Source organism: Solea solea, chromosome 17 (genome assembly GCF_958295425.1).
Source record: "Solea solea chromosome 17, fSolSol10.1, whole genome shotgun sequence".
NCBI lineage: Eukaryota > Metazoa > Chordata > Actinopteri > Pleuronectiformes > Soleidae > Solea > Solea solea.
In genome coordinates, this window is record NC_081150.1 from 19,135,203 (window position 1) to 19,156,219 (window position 21,017).

General features: G+C 41.9%; 2 protein-coding genes across 3 annotated transcripts; both read right to left on the reverse strand.

Annotated features, from left to right (window-relative positions):
• Nucleotides 1-119: 119 nt before the first annotated feature.
• LOC131443722 (uncharacterized) lies at nt 120-8,574 on the reverse strand. Its single transcript, XM_058613615.1, has one exon. It carries the CDS (start codon nt 7,136-7,138, stop codon nt 2,369-2,371), a length of 4,770 nt encoding a protein of 1,589 aa, XP_058469598.1. The 5' UTR covers nt 7,139-8,574; the 3' UTR covers nt 120-2,368.
• A 1,538-nt stretch (nt 8,575-10,112) lies between these two features.
• unc93a (unc-93 homolog A) lies at nt 10,113-20,593 on the reverse strand. Of its 2 annotated transcripts, none has more exons than XM_058613617.1 (9): nt 20,439-20,593; nt 17,998-18,092; nt 17,289-17,470; nt 16,349-16,578; nt 14,520-14,645; nt 13,889-14,100; nt 13,400-13,535; nt 13,188-13,319; nt 10,113-11,475 (listed from the first exon to the last, which is right to left on the reverse strand). In XM_058613617.1, the coding sequence occupies exons 2-9, from the start codon at nt 18,085-18,087 to the stop codon at nt 11,186-11,188; spliced, it is 1,398 nt and encodes a 465-aa protein (XP_058469600.1). In that variant the 5' UTR covers nt 18,088-18,092; nt 20,439-20,593; the 3' UTR covers nt 10,113-11,185. The 2 variants fall into 2 exon arrangements, with proteins under 2 accessions (XP_058469600.1, XP_058469599.1); XM_058613616.1 differs by lacking the exon at nt 20,439-20,593 and adding an exon at nt 18,338-18,429.
• Nucleotides 20,594-21,017: the final 424 nt, after the last annotated feature.

Genomic DNA, 21,017 nt, shown 5'->3' on the forward strand with positions numbered 1-21,017 from the left:
AACTGATACACCTAGATTAATTTACTTTTTTGGCATAGAACTTTGAATAAAATGTTTAATCTAACTGTCTGTAATCTCAACGTGAACTATGGTGACTTTAAAGAATTATCACAAGACTATTTTTAGGAAAAATAAACAAATCAATTATTTAATTCAGGTTTTAAATGTATTCGAACAAAACACACATGCAAAAATACTTTCAGATGAATCAAATTACATTCAAACCCCTGAATATTCAGATTTCAGTAACTTTCATTAATAAACTTAGACAAAACAGTGGGCCCACACTCACACACACATACACACAGCCGGCAAACAAAATAACCTCGTTGCAGGCCTGATATGGTGACTTCTGAGTGCGCGGAAATCCAACTGCTCCGATGATCCAGGAAAGTAAAGGGAAAGTGTTACCTCCAAGCAGACGACACTACAGGTGGACTGAAGACAAACCGGTGAACAGAGATGGAGCCACCCTCGCAGCCCGGGACGTTGTCCAACGATGACGAGTCTCACACACACACTGCCAGCGTCTGATGCCGAATCCTTATGTTCCCGCGTTGAGACCACAAGGCACAGCCGATAACAGAAGCTGATTTAACTCCTCGCGGCTAAACACGTTCGCTTTGATAGCGAATGCTAACGCTCGAGTTAGCTCAGTAGCTGGGCTAAGCTAAATCTATGCAGCTTCGCCAGAAGTCCCGCGTTGAAACTTCTTGAACTGTACTTTAAACAACAGTAGCTCCAATGTCCGTGAGTGCCGAGCAGACAGTCTCTTAAACGCTGAAAACTACACACTTGAATGACTAAATCTATAAAAGGTAACACTCGCAACATACATCTCCGTTGTGCACTCACGCCGTCGTCCCTCTCTCTCTCGCTCCGTCAAGTTCCCTTCAAAAAACACACACTCTCCACTCGCTCACCTCCGGTCTGAACCTGTCAATCACACCTTAATCAAATCAATGACCAGGATTCACACTTCTTCTCCATCAGTACTTCCTCTCTCCCTACGAATTTCTTCAAAATAAAATAAAATATTAAATATGTACATTTATGTCATTTAAATCTTATACTCTTATATCAAACTATTTTAACCTTTATGAACTATTCCTTTTTTACATTTTTAATACACTTTTAACCAAATATGAACCTTTTTTAAACCATGAATTCCTTATTATTTGTTTTAGTAAGGATTCTTAACCGGGTTACACCCTTCCCCCTTTAAATATCTGATGTCCTCATCAGATCGGTAGAATTCAAACTTTACTGTCTACTCAGAAATTAAGAAGTAAGAATGGGTTAACATAGACTCGTATTAATGCTTACCTATTTTTATAGTTACACCTCTATGCACGATGGTAATAGGCTGATCTTTTGCTTTACCCGGCTCATCATAGGTAAGTCTCATCACTGGTTTTAATGATCTTTTAGGCCTAGTTGACTTTGGTGTCACATGTACATTAGAACAGCTCGACTGAGGTTGTGCATCTTCACTGGAGATGGGCTCTGGCTCAGAATCCGTCTCAAGAGCAACATCTTGACCATGATCTACAAGTGAGTCACCTCTCTCGGAGTGACGTCCATCTGAAGGACAGGTAGCTTCCAAGTGCTCTGATCCATCAGCACTGTGTCTTCCCCTCCCTTGAATGATCTTTTCTACAAACTTCCTGTAGGGTCTAGTCGGCCATTCACACTCCAGATCAGACGAGTCCGTTGATGTATTAGACTCCCTTGGTAGAGTGTGATCTGTGATGCTTCTTTTGTGTCTGTTGAAAGCACGACTTTGTGTGGCTGCTTTCTTTGGCACGTCCTCGGTGTTGTCCAACACCGGGATCCTTACAAGATCTCCTAAAGGAAGGAGATTATCTCTATGCAAAGTTTTAAACTTTCCTTTCCCATCCACTGGCTTCACTCTGTAGACAGGCAAGTTCGGCATCTTATCCACCACCACATAAGGAACATCATACCAGCGATTCTCCAACTTGTGTTTGCCCTTTAATCCAAGATTCTTCAGCAATACTCGGTCACCAGGTTCTAGAGTGTGAAAACGGAGCCTCTTGTCATAAGCTCTTTTGTTTTGCTGGTGTCTTTTATTAGAGGCCTCTGTAGCCAGTTTATAGGCTTCCTGTAGGTTCTCTTTTAGTTTGCCAACATATGAAGAGTGTGGTTGGTCACCCTTTCCATTTGGGCATGTCCCAAAACATACATCCAAGGGAAGTTTGGCCTCACGTCCGAACATCAAAAAATATGGGGAATATCCCGTGCCATCGGACTTAGTGCTGTTATATGCATGTACCAGATGTACCACATGCTGACTCCATCGCCGTTTCTTTTCCTGGTTAAGCGTGGCCAACATGGACAGCAGCGTTCAATTGAACCGCTCGGGTTGGGGATCACCCTGTGGGTGATACGGAGTGGTCCGTGACTTGCGTATGCCCAGTATCTTCAACAGCTCTTTAATGAGTCGAGACTCAAAGTCTCTGCCTTGATCGGAATGTATCCGGGATGGCAAGCCATAATGCACAAAAAACTTTTCTACTAAAACCTTCGCAACTGTGAGGGCTTTTTGGTTTTGCGTGGGAAAAGCCTGGGCATACCTTGTAAAATGGTCGGTTATGACAAGCACATTGCTCACTCCTCTAGAGTCAGGTTCCATTGACAGGAAGTCAATACAGACTAGGTCCATAGGCCCAGAACTTACAATTTGGTGTAAAGGTGCAGCCCTGTGACACGGAGTTTTCCTGAGAACGCACTCTCCACAGTTTCTCACATATTGCTCGACCTCAGTTGACATCTTTGGCCAGAAGAACCGGCTCCTGATCATATCAGTAACTCTCTCGACTCCTAAATGGCCTAGGTCATCATGCATTGACTTAAGTACCACAGCCTTGAACTTAGCCGGTAGCACTAGCTGATGCGTCTTTTCTCCTGTATGACTTGTGCTCACCCGATGGAGTAATCCATGAGTCATGAACAGCTTCCCCATCTCTCTTTTCATAGGCAGCAACTCAGGGTTGTCTGGCCACTTTCCACACTTCATAGCTTGTATAGTAGGTTCTATCAAAGGATCTTGAACTTGGGCTGCCATTAAGTCCTGTCTGGACATTTGTTCCAGCGAGTTCAGCTGAAGATGTGTGGGGAATGCATACACATCAGGGATGCAGTCAGGTGTCGCTCCAAGCTGCTCAGCATACTTAGGAGAGTCTGCAGATGAACCAAGCACGCCGATTCGCTGGCAAATTGACTTGACTCCAGCCTGAGAGATGCTCTGCCACTCCATTTCCTCTTCCTCTGGCTCCATGCGGGACAACAAATCAGCATCAATGTTATTTTTGCCAGGTCTATAGATGATGTCAAAATCATACACTGACAAATCTGACAACCATCGATGCCCTGTAGCGTTGAGCTTAGCTGATGAAAGGACATAAGTTAGAGGGTTGTTGTCAGTACGCACCGTAAAACGGGCTCCATAAAGGTAATCGTGAAATTTTTCAACAACTGCCCATTTGAGAGACAGGAACTCCAACTGGTGGATGGCATAATTCTTTTCGGAAGAGCTCAGTTTTCGGCTCGCAAATGCGACTGGCCTCAGCCCTTCCGGATATTCTTGATACAAAACAGCTCCAAGCCCCGAGAGGCTAGCATCCACGTGCAGCGTATATGGTTTGCTAGGATCAGCAAAGGCTAAAACTGGAGCGTTTGTCAGACAGTCTTTTATCTTCTCAAAAGCTTCAGTGCATGACTCATCCCACCTGTATCCAAACGGTTCTCTCTCATCCAAATAGACATTATTTTCCCTTTTTGTGGGCTTCTTCCCACGCTTGGTAGGGCCATAACCTCTGGTGAGGTCAGTCAAAGGGCGGACGATGGAAGAGTAGTTGTGGATGAATCGTCGATAATACCCACAAAAACCCAGAAAGGAGCGTAGGGTCTTGAGGTTGTAAGGCTTGGGCCAAGTGGTCACAGCTTCAACTTTTGCAGGGTCAGCTGCAACACCCTGAGCGGTCACTATATGACCCACATACTTGACCTTTGTTTGACAAAACTGACATTTGTCAAGCGAAACCTTGAGTCCTACTTCTCTGAGTCTGTCGAGAACTCTCACGAGTCTCTCCTCATGTTCTGCCAGGGTCTTTCCAAAAATAATCAAGTCGTCAAGGTAGACTAATACTTGGAGCATGTTCATATCCCCAACGGCTTTCTCCATAAGCCTCTGAAAAGTCGCAGGCGCTCCTGTTATGCCCTGAGGCATCCTTTCAAACTGATAAAACCCAAGAGGGCAAATGAAAGCAGTCTTTTCCTTGTCCTCTTCTTTCATGGCTATTTGATAATAGCCACTCCTCAAGTCCAGGACGGAAAACCATTGGCTACCTGAGAGACAGTCAAGAGCCTCATCAATACGTGGGGTGGTGTATTGATCTGGAACAGTACGGCTATTGAGCGTACGGTAGTCGATGCACATCCTTACATCCCCATTTTTCTTTCTAACAACAACTATGGGCGATGCGTATGGACTTCTGGACTCCTTGATGATGCCTGCTGCCAATAGCTTCTGAATATGACGCCGCACATCGTCGATATCCGCTGGAGCAATGCGCCTGGAGCGTTCGCGAAAGGGTCGTGAGTCAGCCAGGCGGATTGGATGCTCCACTTCTTTGGCGAGTCCCACGTCCAGTTCATGAAGGGAAAATACATCGGCTCTTTCCAACAGCTTTTGTCGGAGCCTTACTTTCCATCCCTCCGGGACAGGCGACTCACCAAAATTGATCATACTGATATCAAATTCCTCAGCTGCTGATTCTTGTTTTGACATTGTGGTAACTACGTCAGTGACACACAGATGACCCAAGACAGCACCTACTGGAATTGTCACTTCCTTCTGCGACTCATTTTGAACCAGAACTGTGAGTCGATTAATGTCCACAGCATTACTTGGTATCGCCATAGGTTGCAGCAAGATGCCAGATGGGAGAGTAGCTGTACTTGAGGCTTCAACCATCAGGATATCATTTGGTAGTGACTTTCCAAGCACAACTTTACAGACTACTTTACCACTGCCGCCTGCAGCCAGTGTAAGTGAGCTTGGACCCTCCAACTGTACAGAACCTACTTCCTCATCATCTTCTTCTTTTGGCCAGTCCATGATTTTTTCTTTTCCTCTTACAGGGCCAGTGTTCTGAATGCAAAAGGTGTGGGCTACAGTCGCTCCAACCTCATCTTCACGTAGCTGAGCTAATCGTTTGGACAGATTAGCCTTGGTATTTGTCCCTAGAATCACAGGTGTCTGATCGGGACCAGGTGGATCAGGACAAACAAGGGCCAGGACCGATAGAGCAGTGGGTGTTCCTGCTACTTTCTTTGGGAACTCGATGTCCACCACCACATAGCCAAGGTAGGGGTAATTGGTGTCGCTTAAACCCCAAATGTTGAGTTTGCTCACTGGGTGAATAGAGGTATCAGCCAGATATTTCCGGTACCAGGATTCAAAGATGATGCTAACCCGAGAACCGCTATCAAGTAAAGCGTTACACAAATGTCCATTCACTTTCAGAGGCTCCAAAGATGGTGGCCCTATTAAACCCTCTGGTATACCTACTGGATCAAGCCTGTCCACTGCACTCTTTCTCACAGTGCAATTAGTTTCTTGTGAGGCGGCACCACCAGTAGATGGAGAGCTGTTGGTCTTGGCCCTTTTTAGAGCTTGAATGAGCTTCTGGATCACTTTGTGTTGGTTCTCAGGGTTTTGGCACTTTCCTGCCATGTGTCCAATTTCACCACAGCGGTAACAGAAACGTTCCTCTACTTCAGCCCCTTGTCTGTGTGGAGTGTTTACAGTCATAACTGTAGGTGAAGCTGTAGATGGACGAGGCAATCTTGAGTTCACTTTCTGCTGTAAGTGTTTCACTTGTTTCCTCAGAGCTACCACCTCTGGATCCACATTAGTCTCTGGAGTTTTTTCCAAATTAATCTGCTGATTTTCATTTTGTGTCAATTCATCTTGTGTAGAGAGTGCTGCAAACATTGATTTTACTTCTTTAATTTCAGCTCTCAAACTCTGTATCTCTGAGTGTTTGCTTTCTTCTTGAAGTTTGGTACGAACTGTATACACTGAGTGATTTAGCTTTGCTCTGGAAGCTTCATACTCTTCTTCTGTTCGAATTTCTTTCAGGAGCTCAAGGAAAGTTGGGGGGTTGGCCCTTCTCTCTCTCAGTCGGAGCTGAATTAACATCAAGTCAGCATTAACTGCACCTCTTAGAAGCTGCTCAAGCCGTGCACTATCCATGGCCCTGGGAGGGAGGCCACCTCTTTGTATCACTTTGGACAGGCAACGCTCCAATCTCCTTAAGAAATCAGATAATTTCTCACCAGCTTGCTGCTGCTGCATTCTGAATGCGAAATACAGATCATCTCCTGACTCTGCTAGTCCAAAGGCATTTTCAAGAGCCTCTAAGCACTTGTCAGGGGAAACATCAGGATCGGACAGGCGCACTGCTTTTATCACCTCTAAGGCTGGCCCCTTTAAACTTTCCATTATTCTCCTCCTCTTATCTTTTGCAGAACCCTCACTCTCTTCTACCATCAGGTAAGCTTGCTCCAACCAGTGGTCGAATTGTTCCTCTCCAGCCGGAGTAGGTACAGTTCCTGAAAAGATCCGCAGCCGACGGTATCCTCCACTTTCCACTGATGGCTTAGCTGATTTATCGAACAGGTCGCCAACGGCACGAAGAATGGCTTCAGTAGGTGAGACTGGCTGTGGAGTCAGTAACGCTTGCACATCCTCCATAGACTTTCCTTCTGCCTGTAGTAGGGCATTAAGTTTAAGGTTGAAGTCTCTATCAGAACCTGCACTTTCAGCAACAGTGAAAATTGGCCAGTCTGTTTTCCCATCCAAGCTCAACACTTCAGATGGAACATTTGCATTGGTTATTTTTTCTCTGCACTCACAAAGCACTAGTACTTCCTTTCCAGTTTCACTTAGCATTCTTCCTCTCACTCGTACACGTCCCAAACATTTTACAGTTTGCAATGTCTCTTCTATTTCTGTTATTTCTGTATTCTCAGGGACGATGGTCATCAAGGCTTGGCTCTCTTCCAAGTTCTCACCTCGACACCAGTTCTTCAGCTTGTTCCCATACATTGTGACAACCTTTGATGTACTTAATTAAGCTGCTACACTGACTGTATATTGTTTTGTTTGTCTTATTTTGTTTCAATTATGTTAGAAATCCAAACCTAATTTATTTTATCCCAGCGGTGCCTCCATTTATGTAGCACTCCCCTCAATAGACCTTATACTAAGGGCAGGCTTCTGGGTTCATTTACTGTATTTTAACCCTAATTTTCAAGTAAGTTATTTGGATTTCGTTTGTTAATACACACTCAACTGATACACCTAGATTAATTTACTTTTTTGGCATAGAACTTTGAATAAAATGTTTAATCTAACTGTCTGTAATCTCAACGTGAACTATGGTGACTTTAAAGAATTATCACAAGACTATTTTTAGGAAAAATAAACAAATCAATTATTTAATTCAGGTTTTAAATGTATTCGAACAAAACACACATGCAAAAATACTTTCAGATGAATCAAATTACATTCAAACCCCTGAATATTCAGATTTCAGTAACTTTCATTAATAAACTTAGACAAAACAGTGGGCCCACACTCACACACACATACACACAGCCGGCAAACAAAATAACCTCGTTGCAGGCCTGATATGGTGACTTCTGAGTGCGCGGAAATCCAACTGCTCCGATGATCCAGGAAAGTAAAGGGAAAGTGTTACCTCCAAGCAGACGACACTACAGGTGGACTGAAGACAAACCGGTGAACAGAGATGGAGCCACCCTCGCAGCCCGGGACGTTGTCCAACGATGACGAGTCTCACACACACACTGCCAGCGTCTGATGCCGAATCCTTATGTTCCCGCGTTGAGACCACAAGGCACAGCCGATAACAGAAGCTGATTTAACTCCTCGCGGCTAAACACGTTCGCTTTGATAGCGAATGCTAACGCTCGAGTTAGCTCAGTAGCTGGGCTAAGCTAAATCTATGCAGCTTCGCCAGAAGTCCCGCGTTGAAACTTCTTGAACTGTACTTTAAACAACAGTAGCTCCAATGTCCGTGAGTGCCGAGCAGACAGTCTCTTAAACGCTGAAAACTACACACTTGAATGACTAAATCTATAAAAGGTAACACTCGCAACATACATCTCCGTTGTGCACTCACGCCGTCGTCCCTCTCTCTCTCGCTCCGTCAAGTTCCCTTCAAAAAACACACACTCTCCACTCGCTCACCTCCGGTCTGAACCTGTCAATCACACCTTAATCAAATCAATGACCAGGATTCACACTTCTTCTCCATCAGTACTTCCTCTCTCCCTACGAATTTCTTCAAAATAAAATAAAATATTAAATATGTACATTTATGTCATTTAAATCTTATACTCTTATATCAAACTATTTTAACCTTTATGAACTATTCCTTTTTTACATTTTTAATACACTTTTAACCAAATATGAACCTTTTTTAAACCATGAATTCCTTATTATTTGTTTTAGTAAGGATTCTTAACCGGGTTACATATATATATATATATGTATATATATATATATATAAAAATGAAAACACAGGTATGTGTGTTTCAATCTCAGGGGTCTGCACAGCCTGAACAGATGAAGTAAAGCAACATAAATTACTTTAAAAGAACATACAAAATACAAATGTTAAATAAATAAATATAAGGATGAAGAACAGCAGTTTAATCCAGGACAGCGATGGAAGCCAGACGTAGCCTTGTACTGTTGTACAAGATTATATATACTAAATATACGATATATATATATATATATATATATATATATATATATATATTTATATAATAGTGCTGTCAAACGATTAAAATATTTAATCGCGATTAATCGCATTAATGTCATAGTTAACTCGCAATTAATCGCACATTTTTATCTATTCCAAACGTCCCTCGATTTCTTTTTGTCCCATTATTTTTTTCTCATTTTAATGCTCTTATCAACATAGAAAAGTGGATGGGCTTGCTTTATTGAGACAATATCTCTGTCACCTGCATATTTTGAGTTATTCCTCTTATTGTGAGAGCCGCACAATAATAAGAAAGGCTGTGTATCAGCCTGCAGTACTGTGAATGTTGAAGTGGTTCTTATGTTACTAGTTGTTGCAACAACATGTGAAAAAGAACGTTAAACAAACAACCTATTTATCTATATCTATCTATCTATCTATCATCGGGACTGGATCGTCTAGTCTGTGCTATATATGTGACATAGTTTGTTGTGTCTGTGGTCTCCCACGTTTTTAAAATCAAGTGAGATTTGGAAATCCTCTAGCATGGAGCAGACCTTTTATTTAAAGACAGGATGTCAGGATTGTGACAACACAAAAAAATGGGTTTTAATTGAACAACTAATTGTTTTATTTTCATTTCATGCACATAAATGCTCATACACATGTTTCTAAGACATCAGCAGTGGCTCATAAACAAGCTAGCACCATCCCTAGCATTGGGCTAAGTTTAGTTTAACCTAAGTTCTGCTTGTACAACAAGACCTAGTTGAAGAGTGGAGTAGAACCTTGAGAACTTCATCTGTCAGTGTGCTAGAGTTTGTAGATGAGGTCATGGAACGGTGTTAGCATTTTGGCGTTTCTTGTGTTCGTCCCATTGTCAACTCAACTTCTACATCGAGTTTGCAAAAATAAAACATACCAACGTGAGTTTGTTCGCATGTTAGCACATTTCTGTAGATACCTTTGCTATTTTTAACATACAAGGCAGTTTTTTGGTTTGTTTGTTTTTTGCTACTCCACTTTAGCACCGTCTTGCAACACAATGCAGTTGATACAAGCCTTTACATTTTTAACAAGCTGCGGAGTAAATCAAGTAATGATTGTGTGTAGTAGCTGTTAAATGTGCACATATGTCAAAATGCTTCAAATATTACAATATTCATTTTTTTACAGTTTCCCCCAATTAAAATAAAAATGTAATATTGAAATAATTTACAATACATTAAGGTGATATACGTTCATGAAAATACAATTAGCCCTTGGTACAATCTTCATTCAATGTGCTGTTGAATTATTTTTATTTCTCTGTTTTTCATTTACTACGAACTTGGAATAAAAAAAAAAGAAAAAAGATTAACTTATTACAACTTGGTGTTCAAACGGCCTAAAAGAACGTGTCGTGTCGTGTCATTTAGCAGACGCTTTTATCCAAAGCAACTTACAAGGGAATTGAGTACAACCTGCCAGGGGTGGAGTTGAACTTGTGACCATGATGTCTCTGCACACAGGGGTACCGGTCTAAACCACTTAGCCACCCCACCCACTTTTAGGCAGAAAATTCTGTATTTTAAAATATGGTATAAATGTTCACCTGGACTCAAACACTGCCCTCAGTAGGAGATACACCTCAATTATTTTTGTCTTTCACAATGGTCACCGTGTCAGATTATTAATCTAACATTGACACAGTGGATTCTTGCTGTGTCCTGTTTCGGGGGACTGGCAACACTACAGGTGTGACCCCCAGACACGTCATCATTCACTACAAGTTCATAGGTCCTTTGGGAGGCGGGGCAAGGAGTCGGTAATCGCGGCTACTAAAGCGCTGTGAGTGATGCTGGCGGACTTTGTTGTGGTCGTCAAAAAAAGCTAGAGGTACTGTTGGTTCTCTATGTTACGCCGTCTCAGAGCACTCTGTTATCCCTAAGGTTCCCACACCTTGGTTGACATCAAATTCAAGGACTTTCCAGGACCAAATCCAACCAAATTCAAGGGCCGAATGTGCTGAGACAGTTTGAGATGGGAGGGCAACTTATGAGAGTCGCTTCACCAAATTTAAAAAACCCAAAACGACCTGTGTGAACCCTGTATCCCATTGGTGTCCAGGAGCACATCATCAGAGGTGTCAGACCAGGCAGGAAAATAGAAAAAATAAAATAACACTGAAAATCTGTCAGTCACGAACAAATCGCTTGAAAATCGGCCTGAATTTGTGTTGTGTTGAAAAATTGATAACACCAGTAAAGAGTCAAAATATACAAGTTTTCCTACATTAAAGTCTTCTTTCATTGCTTGTTCTGAATACCTGATTTACAGTAAAGTGGCAGAATCAGAAAAATGTAAACACTTTGTCTCTACATTAGCGTTTGGGCAATAATCCCGCCGTTGTCTTTTTTATTTGTCTTCTTGTGACTGATGTAGTCGCTCTGTTGGACACACGGCGTGGGATTCTTGTACTCATGATACTCCACGATGGGGTACGTGACCATGGTGAGCAGCAGAACGGCCAGCAGGATGTAGAGTTTATACTCCAGACAGATGAACGTGCTGTAGGCGAAGGCGATCACGGCGCCCAGAGACTCCCACATGCGGTAGTTGGCGAACGCAGCCTCCTTGTCCTGTGAGAAGAGGATCCCGTAAATTGCTGCGAGACAGAAAAGACCAGGTTCAGGGTTTTATTAGAGCAATACCAATAAATTCCACTCAGAATAAAAACAAGAACAAAGAGCAACAATGGAGAACGTCCAGCATTCTGGGTCCTTTCTTCTTAGCATGTGGTTGTTTATCGCAAGAAGAAGACGATCTTTGTTTGAGATACCATAAGAAAAATACCAATACTGTCAGACTGCAGTAGCTCCGCCCTGAGGTAGCTGGACAACCATGTTTGGCACTTCAACAGAAGGTCGTCCAAAACTGGGACAGTATGGAACTGTTGTTGGAGACAAAGATGGCGCGGCCATGTGTTGCTGGCTGCCGTCTGCTCCTACAATGGCTGATATTTCTGTTGTTTATAACACTAAGCACTAATCGGATGGAGTCTCTGCTGGTGTATGATCGCCAGGTTCTTTTGGATCTTCGACATAATGTCGGAGAACTATGTGCATTTAAGCATAGTGGGCAGAAAACTGTGCCCCCGCTACTAGCGTAAACATGACGGCCGGCTGGTGAAGCTGAAAATCTGGCTAGTACAATCTTTGTCCGTTTCCCGGACAGCACATGGACTAATTCATCCCTTCGCCGTGCCTCGGCGTTTCCTGGATCCCATCGACACCTGTCTTGTAGCTGTCACCGGCTCATTTGAGGGACTCCGGCATCGCCGCATCCGCCCTCCACGACTTTCTCAGCGCAGCGTGAACCTCCGGCTTCTGAAGACGCTGCCACGGGCTTCGTGGTCTGCCGAACCGAAGCCTCCGGCTCCTGCCAGGTTCGGCCTGGTGAACGTCAGATCACTGGTGAACAAAACGTTTATCCTGAGAGATTTCTTCAACTCGCGCTGCCTGGACTTCCTCTTTGTGACAGAGACGTGGATCGGCGCCGGTGAGTGCAGCCCTCTAAACGAACTTTTACCGACTGGCTGTTCTTATTTTAACTCCCCACGGTCGTCGGGTCGTGGAGGAGGCATTACATCTCGGCTGGATTACTGCAATGCACTCTACCTTGGAGTCAGCCAGTCCTCCCTCACACGTCTCCAGGTGGTCCAGAACGCTGCTGCTCGCCTCTTAACCGGGGCACATAAGAGTCAGCACTCCTATCCTGGCCTCCCTCCACTGGCTGCCTGTGCATTTTAGATTTAGATTATTTTATTTGTTTTTAAATCTTTAAATGGTCTCGCCCCGCTTTACCTCTCTGAGCTTCTCCACCTCCTGGAGGTAACGAGGTCTAAGCGGAAGCTCAGAGGGGAAAGAGCCTTTTCCATTGCCGGTCCCAAACTTTGGAACGTCCTCCCGCTCCACATCAGACAAGCCCATTATCCATTTTTAAAACTCATCTTAAAACCCATATTCTTTGGCTTTCAACTCAGCATGAGACTCTGCTCTTGTTTTTAGTGTTTTATTGTTTTTATTATCTTAATATTTTTATTGTTTTTATTGTTTTATTGTTTTTATTGTTTTTATTGTTTTAACATTTTTGTTGTTTTATTGTTTTTATTGTTTTAACATTTTTATTGTTTTATTTCTTTTTATGTACAGCACTTTGTCTCAGCTACGGCTGCTTAAAGCGCTTTATAAATAAAGTTGAGTTGAGTTGAGTTGTTGTTTCAGAACCCTTCTCAACGTTTGACAATGGAACCAAACTGAACCACTTGGTAGAATCGAGGTTTATCAGAGCACCAGGTGGCCAATGGGAGGTTCTCACCGTTGGTCTGTGTTTGCCAGACTGCGTCCGCCATTCCCCACAGAGCGGGAAACACGAAGAAGACGGGCAGCTGCTCAGGGTCGGGCCTCCAGAGCAGGAGGGCGATGATGCAGGAGAAGTTGGTGACCGCCGCTGAAAACACAACACATTCAATGGTCAAACGGGAGTCAGTTAACCGGCGTCCACGTTAGCGGTCAGAGAGAGATTCTTACCCAGGACGAAAAGCGTCGCTCTGCCGACGTATTGGGCCAATCTGCCGAAGAGGAACGAGCACAGAGAGTTGGTGGCCGCGAAACACATCATGACAAAGCCGACATAGTGGATCCCCAGCGCACACGTCACATAGTTCTGCGGATGAAACACGGTAAGAAAATGACACATTCAGTATGTACGGAAGAGTTTTTCTCAATGAATGAAATAAGCTGGCTTCTCCTTCTCTAGGGGGCGCTCTACAGTGGACAACCCCCCCATTTATCCAGGCTTGGGACTGACACTAGGAGTTCACTGGATGTGGCTCACCCCCCCCACAATTTAGGGTGTCCAATTAACAATGAGCATTGGCGTGTCCAGTTAGCCTGACTAACACCAGATTGAGGTGGGGGCAGTCAGGGCGAGGGTTCGGGGGGGGGGGAACCAAGTAGTAGTATCAACCAAGTATTTGTACTTGGTTGATATTTGGATGTCAGTGTGTCTTCGGTCACCTTGGTGAACTCTCCTGAGAGGAAGCTCTGCTCAAAGCCGCTGTAGAGCGTCAGAGGGATGAGCACCAGGAGCCTCCAGTCCTTCAGGAGCCGAAACGTGGCCAGGAACGTGTGACAGAGCGGCTCGCGGCTCCCGCGGAACTCACTGGCCTGTTCGCGGTCAATGTTGTCCAGGAACACGGCGACGATGAGCATGGCCAGCACGCCGACACCTGGACCACAGGACGACAGAGGGCGCTGAAGAACCACAACTCACTGGTACTGTACTTTTTTAAAGCTCCAGTACGTTACTTCTGTCGCTAAAACACTGCTAATGTTGCTAACGTCCCAGATTTACCTTCACACCGGAGGTCAGGCAGAGGTTAGGTGCATGTTTCAGAGAACCGGGGTTAACCTTAACCTAAAGTTAATTTCAACTCACTCGTGTCTCAGAGAACTGGGGTTATCTCCTTGACCTAAAGTTCTAGCTAGCTGTCTAGCCTTCAGTGTCATTAAAGGGAATCACAATTAGAGTGATCAGGATTGACACTGTGATTATTCTTGATTATTCAGTGAGAAAAGAGACCACATTTTTAAAAATATTTTTTGTATTTTTAAATTTCTATTCATAAATAGATGATGGCGGTGTTACCGATGTAGCAGCCGACGAGCGTCAACACCAGCTTCTGTGCAGGTTTGTTGCTGGTGCCGCTGACGTTGAGGTTCAGACTGCATTCGGCAGCTCCACAAAACTGAAGCTGCTCCTCTGTGATGTTTGCTGTCAGAAAACACAACAGTAATAATAATAGTAATAATAATTATATTTAAATGTTACATTTCTACGTGTTTGATTAGACGACACCTCATGTTCATGGAAACCAGGAAAAAAGGTCAAACTGGAAAACTTGGATTTATTTTCCCCTGGAAATTGCGTCTTTACAGTTTTATAAAACTTTTATAGAATGCCATACATCTTATAAAAAGTATATAATACAGTACAGTGACGTGAAAGGCCTGTTTTGAAATTGTCCTGCTTCATATTTGTAATTGTTTTAAAAGTGAAAACGCAGCTTTAACATTTTTAAAAGGAAATAAAAAATATAATAAAACCGCACATAAAGAAATACATTGTTTTGGGAAACACATGTTTTAGCTGGTGCTCGTTATCATTTCAGCTGATAAGCTGTGGATCATCATCGCCAATTAAATCATATAACAGACAGTTGATGTTCACACCCCACTTTTCCACTTCACCTGAACTGAACCCAATAATGTTTTTGTTTTGTTTTTTTTCTTAAAAAGAGCCATCAAATCATTTTGACCGCTGTGTTTCCCAGTCCCATTGCCGTGAGGGGGCACCTGCACCTCTTAAACTTTTTAATAAAAACTATATTGTGTATATATATGTTATTTATTTACATTGCAACATTACATAACTTTTTCGAACATTAGTAATGCTAGTTAATCTGTTGCCTTTTATTCGTAAGAATCAAAGAGTACAGACAAATCCCACAACCCTTTTTTGTATAAAATTCTAAAAATTTAAGTAAAAAACTTTTTTTAGGATAATTGTGACAGTGACCGTTTAATTTTATACCATGCATATAAATAATATCAAAATAGTGACTTTATATCATGTTTTTAGATTTATGTGACTTTGTTTTTTAACTTTAAGTGTGTATTAAGTTTCTTTTAAAGGCTTTTTTTTTCACAAACTCAACAGGAGTCGTCCAGGTTTTCCTCATAACACTAACGATGTCTCCCATCTCTTCCTGGTGATTCACGTCATTACTTTCACCTGAGATTTTCTTACTGTGTCTCCTGCCTCACAGCTCGTGGACAGACAAACAAAGGGACAAAGAGGGACTTAAACATTCAAAGAAAACACCAAACCAAACCAAACCAAACTTTTGTAACATTTTTGTTGGGTAACATAACTCTTTTCTTTCTTTTTTTTCTAACGTTAGCAACGTTAGCTCACCTGTTTCCCCTGCATCTGTTAGCTTTCAGAAGATGTAAACAAATGACGCCAAATGTCGGAAAGCTTACGTACAAAACAAACAAAAGTAGAGTACGGACTGACGGCTCTGTCCATGTCTGTTTACCAATCTAACATTTAGCAGGAATTAGCCTTAATGCTTGTGTCAGTAAGTGTGTAAAAGTTAGCAATAGCTGGCTATATTTTAAACCAACCATTAATTTTTGAACCAAAACAAAGAGTACTGACAGAAGGCTCCGCCCATTTCTGTTTTACTACTCGTATGTTTGCATACTTTCGCTGTAAAGCTTCAGTCAGTAAGGTGTGAAAAAGCTAGCATTAGCACCCCACAATTTCGTATATTTCGTATATAGTAAGTTGCTAATTTTGTCATTTCAAACAACAGTGTTTATTAAAAACAAACAAGAAATAACTACAGACCCGAACGCTAATTATCCATCTCAGCTAACTCACCGGGATTCCTTCTCCTCTCTTCTTCTTACCAATATTTGTGTCCTGTCCGAAGATGAGCGATGACATGAGGTTTCCCCAAACCCCAGACGACTGAAAGATGAAGAAGAAGACGCCGAAGTACTGGTTGATGACGTCGGGGCCCTTTTTGCCCTCACTGGCCGCGTAGACGTTACCGGATATGGTCAGGTAGGTGCATTTGGCTGACCACAGGGGGGCGCCACCCAGACCCAAGACCACCGAGGTGGGGATGAGGGTGTACCTGTGGTAGAAAATTTAATCACAGTTTTACTTTGTAGCAAAGAGATGTCAACCAAGAGCAAAACATTAACTTTGAGCTACGTGCTAAAATAGTCTGAAACCACCAGGGGGCAGAATATCAGTCACATGACAAGTTCGCAAAACACCCTTCAATGGATACGCCTGCAAGTAGCAATTGTAGCTTGTTTGAACTATCGCTTTTATTTTGCAAAAAAACTGTAATGGAAACAAAACTACTGTTAGCTTCATGTTGGCTGCTAACTCTTGCTGTTAGCTGCTTACTCTCACTGGTAGCTTCATGTAGGCTGCTAACTCTTACTCTTAGCTCACTGTCATGTTAGCTCATCACCTTAACTTAGATACAACCAAAGAACCAAAGAATCATGTTTCAAACTTTTTAGCACTAGCCTTTTGTTTCATGCGTAGGAGTTTTATTTCTTAAATGTCAGTCACAATTTCTCACAGTCGTTCTGTCTCATATTATTTTAAGCTGTTTAAGCTGCTTTTTGTAGTGTAGTGTTTCTCCATGTACCACCAGAAGTAGCTGGCACATGTACCACAATTTAAGGAACATGGCTGTAGACCGTGTGCACACACCGCTCAAGTCAGATTCAGTGAGTATTTTAATATTTTGAAATTACTTGATACTGATTATTCTTATTGTTATTATTTATTAATATTATGATTATTATTATTATTATTATTTATTACCATCCTGGGTAAAGGTTTCCAAAGGAGTAGGAGATGTAGCAGGCCATGCTGACCACGATGGTCCATTTACAGCCCAGGTTTTTGATCATGATGTGCGGCAGGAACATGGAGGAGACGATGATGGAGGCGTAGATGGTGCTCAGAGAGGCCACGCCCATCCCCTCCTCCGCGTTCAGACTGCTCTACACACACACACACACAATGTGGAATTTGTAATACTCTAAACCTTTTTTTTATTAGTATTTTGCCCAAAAAAAGGGTGATATTTACATGTGAAAATGAGAAAATAATTAGAAAAAGGAAGTATACTTTCATACCCCTAGAACATTCAGAAAAAAAACAAGTAATAATAAGAGAGCCCTTATTTCCATTTAAAAAAAAGACACAATTATATCAATGAGCCTGAATTCCTGAAGAAAATGCTCAAAACTGTTAATGGGAGGGATTTGTATTAAAATTATATAGAGGGGAAAAAAACTGTTTAAAACATAATTATTGCACATGAAAGTGTCCCGTTGTTGCACATAGACATGACGGCAATTCTTACTTAATCTAATTAAAACATTTTGCGTATTTATTTTCTGGGTCTTTACAATTACAAACACAAACACAGTATTAACACTGTTAAGTACAAAGTAAATGCAGTGAAATCCCTTAAATGAATGAAGATAATTGCACTGAAGATTAAGGAAAATAAAAGCAGCTTTACCTGTAAACTCTGCAGACCTCCATACGCTGTGAACAGGAACAGAAAACCGATGGATACCACCAACACGTTCTTAAAGCTACGGCTGATCATGATTCCTGTTTCTCAAGACACACACACACACACTTACACTTAGAGCTTTTCACTTAAATGCAACACGAGGGGAAAAAAAACGCAAGAGAAATAAGTGTTTTCCAAAGTGTTTTTGGATAAATGAGCTCAGCTTCTGAAGAAAGTGATAAGAGATTTTTCTGAAAATGGGAGTCTGTGCTAAACTGAGTCCAGAGTCCAACACACACACACACACACACACACACACACAGTCTGGTTTCCAGGACATTACCTTGACTGACGTTCATTTCCTGGAGACTCTAATCTAACCTTAACCATGACTATTACTAACCTTAACCTTAACTTTAACCTCACTTTAACCACATAACATGTCTTTCCCTTAAAATTTAGCATTTTTAGTTTTTGTCCCCATGAGGGAGACAAGTCCTCCCTCAGTGTTTACACACTGTCCCCCCTGTCAGTGTGTAAACAGATTTAGGTCCCCACAACATGAGAAGTACCTGAAACACACAAACATTATCCCTTATCTTAACCATAACTAATTAACAACCAACTCCTCGGAAAATAAGACTCTGCCTCATTAGGACCAGGTTTTGGTCTCCATGAGGACTTCTGATCCTGACAAGGTCAGTGTTTATGACAGAAAAGGTCCTTAACACACACATTCTTTTATCCAGCCCCTTACCTTAACCCGAAAACCAGGCCTTAAATCCCTTTTACAGTTATGTTTGTATGTTGTTTACCCTTACCTTAACCCTTAACTTAAACCCAATTCTAACCCTAAAACCAGGTCGTAACCCCTGAAAAAGCCCTTAAAAGTTGTAAGGACCAGACAAAGCCACAAATACAAGAACACACAGAAATCTTGTATTAAAGTCTTAAGTCGTGTATTTTTAATGTGCCGTGGATGTACATTATATAAGCGTATATATATACATACATACATACATGTGTACATACAAGAGCAGTGGCAGAGGGAGCAAAGGTTTGACAGCAGATAAATATTGATCCCTTTACTGCAGCGCTGACTCACCTTTATGACAGTTGATGTTTAGGAGCTGTAGTAAAAGCAACGCACACACACAGTCACAGACTGTCTGTTATGTCCACCATGTAACCACGGCAACAGAACCAGCGCCACACAAATTATATTATATTATATTATATTATATTATATTATATTATATTATATTGTATTATATTATATTATATTATATTATATTATATTATATTATATTATATTATATTGTATTGTATTGTATTGTATTGTATTATATTATTAGTCTTGTACCTTAAAAGGAATACTTGAATAACTAACTTAAATAATATTGTAAAAAAAAAAGTTATTTCAACTTCTACACAAGTCATTTTCTGGTAAGATGCTTAAGTAAAAGTCTTAAAGTCTATGACAGTGTCAAAAGTCATTTTCTCATATAAAATGTTCTTAAGTTTTCAAAGTAAAAGTATTAAAAAAAGCTTCTGCAGTCTATTATACTTTTCTACTGTACTTAAGTACAAGGACACATTTGTACTTCATAACATTACAACACTGTATATCATATTATATTGTATTCAATTTGTTATATGTTATGTCTATAAACCACGGTTGCCTAAAGTGGGGGCCCCGGGCCAAATTTGGTCCGCCGAGTGATGTCATTTGGTCCCGCCAGGCTTAATATTCTTTTAAATCTAATGGTTTCCGTTAAGGTGGTGAAGTAAATTGCTCGTGTTGCCGCCTCCGACGACATGTACAGTCATCGTTGTTTTGTTAACGTCAGAATTTTTAAACAAAAACAAAAATTCTTTTTAACTTCCACTGCGTCGTCTTGTTTGACTGTTTCAGTTTCAGAACCTTTTTAAGGTCCGACTTGTTCACCTGCCGTTACTAAGCCCTTAGCAATGCATGTGTGTTTTGGGTGGTGCGGCAGTGAAAAGGGTCCCCCCCAAGAAGTGTTTTTCTGTGTCATGTTCCGTTTCTTTAAATAATCCGGTCTTGAAACTCTTAAAAAGTAAGTAATAAACACAGTTTTTTTCTCATGAAGAACCCAGAAATATAACAAACAAATTAAAATATGACGTCACCGTGTTGGTTGTTCTCTTTTTGAGTGAAAAAATGCTCCTTCAAAGTTCGCGTGGCTCGTTTTCTTGAACAAAAATAAATAATATTTGGATTTCCGCTCAATTCTTTTTTTAAATACACGACATAAAAGGAATCATTACTTTGACTCAACACTAGTAAGTAGATTAAAAAGACAAAGTATTTTGTCCATATAAGGAGTTGTGTGTTATTCCCACGGTGGGAGGAGCCTCCATCTCAAAAACAGTTATAGTGAAGCTCTTGCGTATCGCAGCTTTAAAGGCCAAACACTCACCACACACACTATGTTTGCAGCACTTGGTCTTTGGAGACGCATCTCATGTCTGATGATGATGATGATGGTGATGTGTGAGGTTCACAGAGTGTGTGAACCTGCAGCAGGTGTCGTCGTCGTCGTCGTGTGAAGACTCTGAGCTCTGAGTCTTCACAGGAGTTCACCTCCTTCTGTTTGCTTCTCCTCTCTCGTTAATAATCGCCTGAAGGAGAAGAAATTGTTTGAGTCTTGTTCCTGCAGAACTGGAAAAGTGTGTTGGTGTCGCACGCAGTGGTGAGACGAGTCCAGCTCGGCGCCCCCTGCTGTCATATACGTGACAGGGAGAGACGATGGTAGTTGAGTGTTCACCGACTCATGGGCGGCCACACGGTTGGTGTAGTGGTTAGCACTCTTGCCTTTGCAGCAAGAAGAACCGGGTTCAAGACCCGTTCAGAACCAGGTTCTATCTGCGTGCAGTTTGCATGTTCTCCCTGTGTATGTGTGTGGGTTCTCTCCAGGTTCTCCGGCTTCCTCCCACAGTCCAGAATGTGCAGATTTGGGGATTTGTCAAATTGGACACTCTAGAAAATGACTCTAGAT